This window comes from Sphaerodactylus townsendi, linkage group LG07 (assembly GCF_021028975.2).
Source record: "Sphaerodactylus townsendi isolate TG3544 linkage group LG07, MPM_Stown_v2.3, whole genome shotgun sequence".
Taxonomy (NCBI): Eukaryota; Metazoa; Chordata; class Lepidosauria; order Squamata; family Sphaerodactylidae; genus Sphaerodactylus; species Sphaerodactylus townsendi.
This window is the reverse complement of record NC_059431.1, coordinates 64,554,188-64,568,586: the sequence shown is the minus strand read 5'-3', so window position 1 is coordinate 64,568,586 and position 14,399 is coordinate 64,554,188. Positions and strand designations below refer to the sequence as shown.

General features: G+C 43.8%; 1 protein-coding gene across 5 annotated transcripts in view; it reads left to right on the top strand.

Annotated features, from left to right (window-relative positions):
- SYK (spleen associated tyrosine kinase) overlaps positions 1–14,399 on the top strand; it is a 52,683-nt gene that overhangs the window by 16,896 nt on the left and 21,388 nt on the right. For 4 of the 5 annotated variants that reach the window (XM_048503773.1, XM_048503770.1, XM_048503772.1 and 1 more), the window contains 5 exons: positions 1,904–2,354; positions 4,399–4,559; positions 10,997–11,135; positions 11,470–11,557; positions 13,869–13,915. In XM_048503773.1, coding sequence (XP_048359730.1) covers positions 1,941–2,354; positions 4,399–4,559; positions 10,997–11,135; positions 11,470–11,557; positions 13,869–13,915 — 849 coding nt within the window. In that variant the 5' untranslated portion in view covers positions 1,904–1,940. The remainder of the gene's footprint in view (positions 1–1,903; positions 2,355–4,398; positions 4,560–10,996; positions 11,136–11,469; positions 11,558–13,868; positions 13,916–14,399) is intronic. The other variant, XM_048503774.1, reaches the window with a different exon arrangement.

Here is a 14,399-nt window from a genome sequence, read left to right as displayed (position 1 = left end):
GAGTCAGTCCTGGCTAGTATTTGGATGGGAGACCAGCAAGGAATGCCAGGGTTGCTATGCAGAGGGAAGCAATATCAAAACACTTCTTTTAGTCTCTTGTCTTGAAAATCCTGGTGGGTTGCAATAAATCAGCTGCAATTTTACACCACTTTACATACACAACAGACACTAGACTGAAATAGATGGACAACCTATCTCCTCCAAAGCCTCTGAAGTTTAGTTACTGCCACCTACTTGATAGTTGGGGAATGGATGGAAAGATTTGACAACTAGTTTATTAGTGAAATCTGGGATAATGAGGGTTAAGGAATGATCTCATGGCAACCTTTCTTCATAGTGGCTGGAACCACATCTCTGTCAGAGAAACTTTAACGGTATTTTATCTGAATAAGCCTTTGTTCTCTGGTGGATGCAATGGATCAAGAAGTGTCGAGCAAGGAAAGAGAGGCTCCACCTTCCAAACATTCTGTCCACATCTTCTGACTGCAGCAATTGGAATTCATCAAAATAAATTGGATTAGACAGTTTTTAAAAAATACCATTCTGCAACTGTTTTCAAATGGCATCTGTCAAATCAGATATGAATGATTTTTACAAGCAAAGTTCATCTATTAGATTACCAACTATAGTACTCCAGATAAAAACATATACATAAAAGTAGTTTCGTAAGAAATGGCAAGAGAACAATCAGAACTCTGACTCTCCAAATGGGATACAGTTCATAAATTGCTATGATCTTGTAGTCACCACAATAGTACTTTCTGTAGTTTGGTGACTACTATTGTTGGTAACATTTTTATTATTCCATTATGCATGAAACACCTACTCTCTGTGCAAACAGCTCATAGTAAGCTCTCCTCACACTTCTCTGTTTAAACATGAGGCGGCAGTCCACAGCCTACAGTGCAGTTTGTCTGTTGAACTCTGCTGTATCTCTGCTTCTCCTGGTTCTCTTAACTCCACTCATCAATAGCCTCAAAGGCATAGAGCTGATTCCCCCCGCCCACAACTCCCTTCCCCTCCACCACACACACTCTCTGCAGCTGTCATAAGAGAAGAGGGGGGGAAAGGATTGTTTTACAACAGAATCTTGCCTGGAATAAAGTTTTAAAAGCCCTCTCAGCCATTGGCGAGGGCAAGAAGCAGAGCCAGAGAGGTTCCTGCTTGTACTGTTCCTTGCAAAAACCCTCTTTGTTGTTACTTTGTATCAAAAGATCAATCTCTCAATATGTGCAGTTTAAAGAAGCAGGAAAGAGCTGGCAGAATGGAGACAGGGGAGAGGGGAGAGGCTCCTGGGCACCTGGCAACTGAGGCTGTGCTGAGGCTGGGCTGGTGGAGGAGAGACTGAACACAGACGTTAGAGATAGGGGCTGTTCTTCCCCTGCCACTGTACATACAAGAGATCAATCTCTTCATCAGTGCTCTTAAGAAATAAGGAAGGAACTGACAGCATGTGGGGGGAGGTGAGGGGAAAGGCATGCAAAGCTCTGTGAGGGAGTGGGAAAGCTGGCCATAGGCAGAGGGAAGAAGTCCAGGGCAAAGCTGTGCCTACTGGCAAATCTGTCCCGCTCTAGTGGCAAAGCAAGATTTAAACTGTTCTGTAAGTATTTTTGCTTTCCACAAAGAGAGTGGAGAGTGAAAGTGGGGCTCCAGAAAATACATTCATACAAAAAATCTTGCTGCAGCGAACACTGGCCTCCATTATGCAGAAAAGGCTTTGTGCATAATTGGCCATTAAGTGGTATATCCCATTTTATGACCCCCCCATCTTCAAAGTAGCTTAAAATAAAAATGTATAATGTACAACATAATGTTTGTGTATGTACTGTATTAAATTTTACTACTGTAGTTTTACCTTGTGAAGTGTCTTATTCTCAGACTTCTATTTCTTTTTGCCTTCCAGACCCACATTAAATGCTGCATGGTTTTAAGGAAAAAAAATGGCCAGCAGTAATGCTAATTCTAACAATCACCTCCCTTATTTTTTTGGCAACATCACACGAGAAGAAGCTGAAGATTATCTCATGCAAGGAGGGCGGAGCAATGGATTGTACTTACTGCGAAAGAGCCGACATTTTCTGGGAGGCTATGCCTTGTCTCTGGTTTATGATAGCAAAGTTTATCATTACACCATTGAGGGGGAAATGAATGGCTCTTATGCCATTGCAGGAGGAAGGTCTCACAGAAGTCCTGCAGAACTCATTAACTACCACTCAGATGAAGTTGACGGTCTTGTTTGCCTTCTCAAGAAACCCTGTAATCGACCACCAGGAGTGGAACCAAAAACAAGTCCATTTGAGGACTTAAAAGACAATCTAATTAAGGAATATGTCAAACAAACATGGAACCTACAGGTAATTCTAGCTGGGGGATTTTTTGTACATGATATATAGAACAATTGACCCTGGCTAACATTTGCATGGGAGACCTCCAAGGAATACCAGGGTCATGACACAGACATAGGGAATGACAAGCCATCTATGAAGGTCTCTTGCCTTGAAAACATATTGGGCCGCCAAAAGTCAACTTTGAATTAATGGCCATCCAACCAACCATCCTACACACTAACAGCAAAGCTCATTTTATGGCGTAATAAAATGGTGGCTCTTGTGTGGGGGTGGCTCTTGAGGAGAGGAGGCATGCTGCTTCGCCTGCTGACCTGCCTTCTGCTCCCAACCACTGTCGCTTCTGCTGTCACTTTGGCTTACTTGTGGGTGTGGTGCCCCACCACCCAGCTTAGTGTTGGGAAAGGGTGTGCAGAGGAATGGAAAGTGTGCTGGCCGGCCAGGTTTTTGGGGGTTGGGAGAGGGTATGCAGGAGAATGGGGAGGGTACTGGAGGCTGCTTCCTGGCGCGGCTTGTCGTGGACATGCTGCCTTGCTGCCCAGCTTGATGTTTGGTGGTTGGGAGAGGGCATGCAGGGGAATAAGGAGGGTGCTGGCAGGGCCAGTGGGGCAGCACTCACCAAGGTGCCATTGTTCTTGTGTTTCATGGTTGGGGGAAGGCATGTGAGGGAATGGGGAGGGCGCTAGAGACTGCTGCCTGGCCTGGCTTGCTTGTGGGTATGCTTCCCCACTGCCTGGCTCAGTGTTTGGGGGTCAGAATAGGGTGGGTAGGGGAATGTGGAGGGTGCTGGTGGGACTCCGGGGAAACAAGTGCCAAGGTGTCGCTGCTCAGCCTGATGCTTAGAGGGCAGAAGAGGACATGTGGGGGAATGGGGAGGATACCGGTGGCTGCTTCCTGGCCTGGCTTGCTTGTAGGCATGCTGCCCACCACCTGGCTTGGTTTTGGGAGAGGCCATGCGGGGGAATGGGGAGAGGGTTTGGGCCAGAGGGGGAAGCATGCCAAGACACCACTGCCCCACCAGCTGAACTGGTGTTTGGGGGTCAGAGGGCATGTGAGGTCAGAGGGCATATGAGCAAATAGGGAAGTTGTTGGAGGCTGTGGCCTGGCCTGGCTTGCTTGTGGGCATGCTGCCTTGCTGCCCAGCTTGGTGTTTGCGGGTCAAGAGAAGGCATGTGGGGGAATAAGGAGGGTGTTAGAAGCAACTGCGTGGCCCAGGTTGCTCATAAGTGCACTGCCCTGCTACCCAGTTTGGTTTTTGGGGCTTGGGAAAGGGTATGTGGGGAAATGGAGGGTACTGAAAGCTACTGCCTGGGCCAGCTTGCTTGTGGGGGGGACAGCAAGCAGGGGAGTGATTGGAACAGCCCTCCCGCCAGTGGGTGCGCAGGACTGCATTCTGCCCATCGATTGTTGGGGGGGGGTTGTCATTAGAAGGCCACGATTAGCGGCCACTTAGAGAATTATATATGGTAAGATAAGATGCGCGGTGTATGACAAATGAAGGAAGGATGGAAAGGTATAAACTGAAACCTTGAATATGCCGAGGGATGCCAAAAACATTTTTCAGGTTCAGAGGTGAATTTCCCATTCAACAGAAATGCCATTCTAGTTGACATTCTCTCCAACCTCAATAGCTTTCAAATAAATATCATAATATTCTGCAAATATAAAATGGATTAGCAAGCTAATTTCTTTTCTCAATCCCTGACTGAAAAAGCACTAGCTTCATTATTCAGTGACAATCCTGGGTGATGAATTTGCTTACATTCTTCTTGCTTTTGTTTAATATTAGATTGTTCAGTGTATTTAACAATTGTATGTTTAGCATACTCCTTTTGAAATGTTCTCACTTTTTTATTCATTGTGATTCATATTATTATTTTTTTTAAAAAAATAATGTACTTATAGTGCAGGATAATTTCAGATGTTTCGGGCCAGTTATTTGGGATATGGCCAAACCATTCAGCCCTTAACTGAGCTTCAAAAATTGTTTATACTATTTTTTTGTAGAAAATAGTATAACTTACATATTTTTTAAATTTTGTTCACTGTTCAGGGCTATGCTCTGGATCAAGCAATTATTAGTCAGAAACCACAACTAGAGAAATTGATTGCTACAACGGCACATTTGAGGATGCCTTGGTTCCATGGGATAATATCTCGAATTGAATCAGAACAACGCATTCTTCTAGGGACAAGGACCAATGGGAAATTTTTGTAAGTAAACATTTTTCCTGTTTGTTCTAAAGGGTGAAAGAAGAACTAAATAGCACTTTGTGACATTCATAGCTTAAGAATTCCAGAACTGTATAAAATATCTTTGAGCTAATGCATATCCATCTGTCTAACCTTGTGGAACACCAGATCCCTACAACTTAGCTGCATAACTGCAGCAGAAAAGACACAAATAAATTCATTTCATCCATTCAAGTGATATCTAAGTAAAACAGTCTTTATAACCTTTTTGAAGGCTTTGTAAAGGAGATTTCACACCACCAAAGTGATCTTGATCTATTGCTATGGTATATGGCCATCTATGCTACTCTGAGACAGCATTTTCAACAACATGTATGATCATAAATGAGCGACCAGTCCTTCAGATTTGTAGGTCCAATTGGCTGAAAGCTATTTGTGGTACATGAATATATGTGTATATGTAAACGCACACACATATAGTCAGAGCTGTAGCGAGGGGGAACTGCGCCTGGGGCACACGTGCGCCTTGCACCCCCGCCACACCTCTGCACCAGCGCACGCCCAGTGCATCACGCACCCCCCTGTCCCCTTGGTGCTAGCTACACCACTGCATATAGTTTTAAACTAGCTTTTAAAATGTAGGGATGGAAGGAGAGGTCATTGAGGAAATTTCAAACAAGAGAAAAGGTCTCCATCTGCTAGAAGACAGTGGTGGAAAGGGACCAATTAATATCTTTTGAGAGGGTGCTCTAAAACTTTTGTGCCATAACTGTGAAGGCCTTTCTTGAGTTACCACCCATCTAAACTCAGAAGGTGGGAAAACCTGAAACAGTGCCTCAGAAGATGATGGTAGTGATAAGGTAGATTCATGTGGGACCTGATGGTTTTTAACGTTTGTTGGTGCAAACCATAGGGCTTTAAAGGTAAGCACCAGCATCTTGAATTAGACCTGGAAACAAAATTAGCCAATACCGATGGAAAAGACTGGAGTGATATTGTCCCCATGACTCCAGTCATCATCCTGGCTGCAGCACACTGTACCATCTGAATTTTTCAAATACTTTTCAAAGTCAGCACCTTGTAGAGTGCATTACAGTAATCTTATCTAGATGTTACCAGGGCAGACTCTGTTCTTTATCCTCGTGTGTGTACTATCTAAGGTCTTAGCAGGTATAATTTAAAGAATAGAATAGTATTCTTGAATATGAATGAACAGAAGATAATCAGTTCTGTTGTAGGCTCTTCAGTTTATTCTGCAGCCATAGCTCCTTGCCCATAATCAGTAGTGGGCTAATAAAATACCCCATGTGAGAGCCAAATGACGAACTGAAAACACTTATTTCTCATAAATCTGTTTTCTCCTCATGAACTAGATTGGATTGTTCTCTTTTCTAAAGGCAGTGGCCTGTAATAACATCTCTCTCTGCCTTTATTGCATCCAATCATAAAGCAAATGTTACTGTTTTGTTTTCTTACACGTGACTTCATCTCACTTGACAAGTTCTAAAAGGCCACGGATTTCTTTATAAGGGAGCAAATTAACTGAATATCTCTCCCTCATTCCAACTTATTTTTTAAATTAACATTGTACAGTTTGGATGTTCTCCATATCCTTTGTCCATTTCCTGTACCATGTGATATCAACATGTGTAAGAAGTTTGGAAAAGTCTTGACAAGATCACTTAAGTTTTTCTGCTGCTTTTTAAAGGCAGCATAAAAATGATAGATTTCCTTCTACATGTAGTTCTGCTGCAGACAAACAAGTTTCAAATGAGGTACACTCGTGCACAAAAAAATCCCTTGAAATTAAGGATAGAATGTTTTCAATAAACAATAAAATGAAGCCATATTTTTAAAGAACTATAGGCAGTTTTGTGAAGGATCCACCCGGCAGTGGTCGTGGTAATAGCAGAAGAATTAAGGAATGAAAAACACAGGAACCCAGGCGTTGTTCACTTCAAAGAATAGAAGGGTTTTATTCCTTGCTGAATAATGTACTTTCACATGCTGAATAATGTACTTTCTATCCATTGTCAATGTATTTTGCAACTTGATTTTATTGTGTGAAACGGCAAAATCCACTTGCAAACAATCATTAAAGTGCATTGAAAGTGGATTATTCAATATATGTCAAAGCACCTTAAGTGTTTTTATAGCATATGGGGCTATGAGCATTTGTTAGCTATTATCTGTTCCTAAATATTTTAAAACTAGGGAGGCCTTTTCTGTGATGGTTAAGTGAAATCCTGTTGAAATAAGGATTTGGGTGCTGTGTGGTTTCCGGGCTGTATGGCCGTGCCTTCGACAATACATTGAACATCTCTATGGGGAGAAATTATTCCAAGACACAAGGAAATTGGAAAAAGTACGGCTCAGGAAAGCACACTTACTGTGTTCTCTAACCTTTCTTCTACGCTGCAGAGACACAGGTACTATTCCATCATTTCTTGCAGCCAAAAGGACTTGCAAAACACCACAGGCTCACCTCATCTATAACCGCCTAGAATGTACGCTTTTACGTGAGAGAATCCACACCACCCGCAAAGAACTTGCAAACTTAGACAGGGAGTTATTAGTCCTTCATATCAATACCAGCCAAAAGATGAGTGCACAAGACTGGGATAAAATTGACAACTTCACCTACAGCAAAATGGAGAAAGACATGGCTTACCACACTAAAAGGCAGAAACTAAAATTCAACAAATGCCAAAAACATCAGGTGAAACCTGTACTGGACACATCAAGGACCATCATCAATCTGACTGAGAGGCAACTCTCTGAGGCTGAAGTATCCATCTTAGCAAAAGGAGGCAACTTTGCTGTTACCACCACCAGAATTCCAGTAGAAAACATCATCGCTAATGTGGAATCAGCGATTTATCATCTCCCTGAGGAAGATTTATCATCTCCCCTGAGGAAGTAAGAGGGGAAACAGCAAGGATTCTGAGAAAGGCAAAACTTCCCTCCAGTAACATAACAAGGAAAGAAAGAAAAGCCATCAAAGATCTCAATTCTGATTCAGAAATCATCATTCTACCAGCAGGTAAAGGTAATGCCACGGTTATCATGGAAACAGACCAATACAAAGAAAAAATCAGACAACTTTTGGACCCCACAACATACAAAAAGTTAAAACAGGACCTAACCAACAAAATCACCAGGAAAACCAACACCTTGGTCAGAAACTCTCCAGTAGATCCAATCATTAGCAAACGTCTGTGTGCAAATCCTGAAGCTCACCCTCTCTAGACTCATGGACTCCCAAAAATCCACAAGGACTCCACACCACTCAGACCTATTGTGAGTGCAATTGGATCTCCTACATATGATTTGGCAAAGTTTCTGGCCACACAACTGCAAATCCATATTGGACTTACTACACATTACATTAAGGACTCAACTCACTTCATTGAAAAAATCAGCAAACTCAAACTCAACCCCAATGACAAACTGAGTCAGTTTTGATGTGAGATTGTCCCTATTCACCAAGGTCCCCATAGCAGACACCATGACACTCATTAACCAGAAATTCCCTAAAAGACATCACAGCCCTGTTTCAACATTGTCCTCACTACCAGCTACTTCCAGTGGGGATAATGAGATACTATGAACAGAAGATGGGGTAGCCATGGGTAGCCCTCTTAGCCCTGTAATAGCTAATTTTTTATATGGGAACATTTTGAGAAACAAGCCCTGAATACAGCACCAAAAAAAAGCCCACCATATGGTTCCGTTATGTGGATGACACATTCACCACATTTGGGAGCCACGCGAGGAAGAAAGAACTAAACAAGTTCCTGGACCATATCAACAAGATCCACCCAAACATCCAATTTACTATGGAGAAAGAAAATGAAAGGAAAACTGCCATTTTAGATGTTTTGAAAGTCATCCGCCATAAAACCAAACCAGCAATTGGGAGACACGGTATACAGAAAACCTACGCAGACAGGCAGATATCTACACAAAAAGGCCAATCACCATCCAGGGCAAAAGGAGCACCATAAAAGAAACTTTTGGTACATCAGCGCAAAGCAAGAATCTGTGAACCTCACACTCCTACAAGATGATGGTCTGAATCACCTAAACAGGAGGCTCTACAGAAATCCAGAAGGGCTGCCAAGACCAAAAGGGAACAAGCCACATGAACAAAGAGATAAAGAGCCATCTAGAGGGGAAAGTGTTGCTTACACCATACATCAAGGGAACCACTGAGTTGCATAGGAAAACTGATGAAGAAGCACAACCTACAAACTAATCTACAGACCCACTAAGAAAATTCAACAGATGCTACGTTCAGCAAAGGGATAAGAGGGATCCTTTAGCTACTGCAGGAGTCTATGCGCATACCATGCAGCTGTGGACAAGTCTACATAGGAACCACCAATCGCTTGGCGCACAGACGCGTTATCAAAGAACCACGAAAGGCACTGCAGACTATTTCAACCAGAAAAAATCAGCAATAGCAGAATTTTGCATGATAAACCAACCTGGACATAGAATATTATTTGAAAAAACAGAAATTCTGGACCGCTCTGAGAGAAAGCCACTCACGGTCCAGACTACGCAGAGAAACAATTGAAATCCATGGCACATGGACAATTTTATCAGGAAGGAAGAAGTATGAGAAATGAACAGGACTTGGGTGCCAGTGTTGAAAAATACTAGAGTCAAGACAGTGTCTAACCAGCTCCACACAAACACAGGATGACCATAGACAAAAGAAACAAAGGCCAGGATACTTCTATTCAGATGCTCCCACCAGTGACCTTGCTGTCTCCAGTGTTGCATGCATGGTATAGTCGTCATTGTTACTCATACTTCTATTCAGATGCCCTCAACTATTGACCTGGTTGCCTTCTTTGTTACTCACAGACAAGGTTTCTCCACCCACCCTGGACACTCCAACAGATATATACTCCACTTGCTTTCCCAACATCAGATCCTCTGAAGATGCCAGCCACAGATGCAGGCGAAACGTCAGGAGAGAATGCTGCTAGAACACGGCCAAACAGCCCGGAAACCACACAGCACCCAAGTGATTCCGGCCGTGAAAGCCTTCGACAATACATTGAAATAAGGATTATTTCACAACTATAATATACTGAGGAAATAAAAATCTAGAAACAAGTGTTTTCTGCTATAATGGCAATCCAGACAGAATCTCTAATTTTGTTGCTGAAAACCCTGCATACAAAGTTTTCCCATAATTCAGGAGTCAGTGAAATGAAATATTCACCTGTCTATAGTTTTGGCTTTATCTCTTTTATCAAAGATAGCAGCAGTTCATCATGGGATAGGATTCTTGACTGTAAAGGCTGTTGTTGGGTTTTTTTAAATTTGCTACATAATCATGCCTAATAACAATTGCCAGTTTTCTTTTAAAAGCCCTCAGGTAGTATGGCAGGGAGAATGCCAACCAGGAGGGTTTATGGAAGGAAATCAAAACTGATGGGGCTAGATCTTCAACAAGATTCACTTTTTGAGACAGAAAGTTTACCAATGCAATGAATTGTTGAAGGCTTTCATGGCTGGAATCAACTGGCTGTTGTGGGTTTTCTGGGCTGTGTGGTTGTGGTCTGACAGTTTTCCCTTTGTGGAGAAACACATCTCACCATGACATGCCTCTGAAAATGTCAGCCATAGATGTGGGTGTAATGCCAGAAGTAAAAACTGCTAGACCCCAGTCTGGAAAATCCATAATAAAATCCAGTTTACTAATACACTTAGACTATGTTCTTTATGTTATTTGCCTCTCAAAATATATTAAAAAGTAGTTTAAATGACATTTCTTATTCTGCAGTTAGTATCCAAATTATCTGGCGTGATCAACAACAGTAATTTGGCACTTGATAAGATACTAATATATAATCATACTAGAAACCCATAAGCCATCACTGGCACAATTATCTACTAAATGGCGGGCAGCCCTATTCAGAAGCTATGTGGCTGCGGATGCCACCAGAAGACTTTCAGATGACACGGGAGGCTGCAAAACAAGATTAAAAACTCCACCACCTAGAAAGCACTCCATAGGGCCAGCTCCATTGGCCCATTGCCCCCCCCCCCAATAGAATTGGGCTGCCAGAATCCAGATATGATAAGAAAAATGATTTAATTTTTTCCATTGCATCAGAAGAAGTGAGCTTCACTCTGGAGTAAATGTTGTCAGTCTTTAAGATCCCACTGGATGTGATGTCAGTTTTGTTTTTCTGTGGTAGACTAGCATCCCTCTGTAATGCAGATTCTACTCCCTTCCCCCCAGATCTGCTACTTTCTCTATAAAGCTATTGCTAAGTTTTATGGAAGTGCAGATGTGGAGGTCCCCACCATTCAAATTACTGGTTTTCCTCTCAGTTCTTCCTGATAGCTTCAAATTTGCCTACTTAAGGATTTTTCTCCTTACATGCCCCCCTACACACACACAAATGCATACTGAGTTTGGTTTGTTTTTGCAGAATCAGGGAAAAAGACACCAATGGATCCTTTGCACTCTGTCTTCTCCATGAAGGAAAGGTTGTCCATTATCGCATTGATAAAGACAAGAGGGGAAAGCTCTCCATCCCTGAAGGAAAGAAATTTGATACACTGTGCCAGGTTTGTCAAATTTCAATCACTCAGCTACCTGTTAATTTGCTCACTGATTCCAGTCAAATGTAAACAAAGCAAATTCACGGAATGGCTCCTTGTTACATATTCCTTCTCAATGCATACTCATACATGCTGAAACGCTGCTCTTGTAGCTCAGGATTCTGTGGAATCATATGGATTGCTGTACCTGGGGCTGTTGCAAAAAGGAAAAATTAACATTTTGAAGGCTGTTGATGAAGGAGCTCAACTTTGCTGAATTTGCTACTCAAAGCCAAGATTTTGCACACCACCAGCAACAATTAGACTGCTCATCTGATCTTTCTTATTTTTATTCTGATAGCTAGTGGAACATTATTCTTACAAAGCTGATGGGCTGCTAAGAATCCTCAAAAATCCAGTTCCGAGTCCAGATTTTCCCCCTAGAAATGGTGAGTATTTTTGTTAATTATACAACGTGGATCAATTATCACGTACATCTTTTTTTAACTATGCGACCAAACACCATGGATCTTTCTTCTGTCACTTTATTTCCTGTCACTGGAAGTTAGTAACATCTGTTGATTGTGTTCTATGAATTGTCTGAATCATCCCAGAAATAACGGCACTAGATTCAACTAGGCTGTAATTGCGACAGGAGGCAGGGCACTTGGTGAACTCCGGTGCGGTGAGCGTGCGTGCCCTGGGCTGGCTGGGTGACCGAGCCACACCCGGCCTGATCACGTGATGCACATGAGTTGTAAGGATAGAGCATGCTCCCTATATATTAGGCAGCACACGGTTGCTCCAGCCTTCTTCGACGCCTGGAGCAAACTGAGTTGGTGCCAGTGGCTGTCTGGAGAGCTAGGCCATTTAGGGGGCTAGGTGTAATCGGGGTTGCAGCTGTCGTTCCTACAATATGGGGTACAATATGGGGTACAGCTTTCCTTGCTTCCCTGCGCAGGGAGCGTATTAAAAAAACACCCCGCTGGTAGCACCTAGGTCGGCCAGTGGTGACAAAGAAGGGCAATTGGGGCCATTTGGTGACCCAAATAGTTAGTGAGTTAGGAAGGGACGACTTGAGGAGCGGTCTCGACAGGCAGACTGCTTGAGTATTCCAGCACCAGATCGGGCGCCATGGTTCAGGGCTCGGGCTGCAGCTAGGGCTGGACCTCACCATTTCAACAGATGCGGCTCCTGATTTGGAGAGTCTGAAATGGAAAGAGGGGTCTCCCTTCAGGGCTGCGGCGCTCCCCTTGCCACGTGCAGTGCATTTCATCTCCAGCTTCAGGGCCTTGACACTGGTGGCGATGGGGCCAGATACACTCCAGGTGGCGAGTGAGTTGGCTGGGGTGGGAGCAGAAAAAGAAACCCTGGGCATGCCCCCTAGCTTTAGAGCCCCGTCTCTGTCAGCGACATGGCCGAATTATGGTACACCCGCGAACGCAGTGTAGTCTTCAAGTAGCCTGGGCCCGACCTTTGGGGGCCAACCCGTTCAGTTGGGTGGCCCGTGCCCCTATTTTATTCCTTGTACTGGAGCTTCCAGTGGGGGAATGGCAATGCCCAGGGTCTCAGAGGCTCCGTCCACCGAACCCACAATCCCTGGTGTGGCGGGTCCCTTATTGGAATCAGCGCAGCCTGGTGGGGCTTATTTGGCTGCCAGCCTCCCAGGAGCCACACCCCATGCAGGGATGCCAGCTCCCGGGTAGGAGATTGAAGAGGAAGCCCTGTCAGAGGAGGTATCTTGTCGGCCAAAGGGGTGGGGTCATGGCAGACGCGTTCACCCGGTTGGGTTGGTGCGAGTTGCCGGTCTCCCGATTTAACTCCTCCTGGTGAGTCTTTTGGTCAATGACCCACGCATACATTTGTAACCCTTGTCGGGGACAGGGTTCCAGTTAGGGTGGGGTCCTGTTTGTAGTCGGGATGCCCACTAGGATGAGGAGGGGTTAGCCAAGTCAGCGCCTTGGCCCTCTTGGGGACCCTGGGGGTTACAATGAGATAGCAACTTTTTAGACGGCTGGGTGTCGGACCACACCAGTATTTTCACTCAAAAGACTCAGGCCTGGCTTGGGAAGTTCCAGACTGAGCTTCTACATGTGTTTTTCGGTGCAGGGCTAATTTCCCTCAAGAGCAGCAGTTAACCCATCCTGAAGGGGATGCTGTCCGGGTCACACATCCCCCCTGCCCTCCTTTTTTTTTTTACGGCCCGGGGCTTTGTAGCAGGGGTTGCCATTCTTGCGGCAATAATATGTGGCACAGGCATCCATGATTAAAAGCTTAAACATTTGAAGGGATCTGGGGATTAGCGTAGGGTAAGTTTCAGTTGGGTTGCCTAGACGGCCTTTTGAAAAGAAGTAAGGGCACTAGCATGGTAAAGCGTGTGCATTGGTTCGGCTGGATCCATTGATGTTCCTCGCTTTCTTTAGACTTTTGGGCTGACCAGCTCCCAGGCAGGGGTTGGCCTCTTCAGAGCAGGCACCCAGGGGGCCGGCTTCATACCTGTACAGTGGGTTTTGACTTCTCTCCCTCCTCGAATTTTCTGGTTGTTATACCGATATGGGCACTTCCTTTGGTGAACCGTAGTTGGGGAGTTACCCCCCTCCCTGGGGAGGTGGAGGTTTTTTGCGGGTGCTGGAGTTATTTAAGCCTTTGGATTCCTTTTGGACAGCCGGTGGCACTGTCTTTTTAGCAATCCACATAATTCCTGTTGGTAGAAGCAGCAATTTAATTTTTTGTAGTAATTAGTATATGTCATTATCATAGGCAGTATTGATCTTGGACCCTGTCCACCGCTTCCTGGTCGTGGCAAGGTAAGAAAATGTACGGGTCAAAATGTCAATGATTGTTTTAGTGACAACATGTAATTTTATAATAATCATACAGTAGCATCATTCATTATGTAGATGATTTGCTCAGCCTTTAAAGATTATAAAACACCTAATTTGTGTGAAAATAACTACAGCAATGGTGTACACCAAAGTAAGTATTTGTGCTTTCTCTTATATACAAGATATCCTATGTCAAAATCTTCCAAATTCCCAGCAAGGAAACAATAGGTTTTACACTCCAAATAAGTAATTTTAAAAGTGGTTCTGCATATATATTTACTTCGCAATTATTTTTACCTCTAAAATTAATTTAAACAGGGAGTTTAAACATGTTGATGAAGAAAGTCACAGGTAAGGAATGAAGACCGAAAACAAGATAATAATTGAGGCCATTTAGAGAGAGATAGGGAGAGCTGCAGATTAGAAGACTGAAGCACTAAAGCCCTTTCAGCACAGCACAGATAAA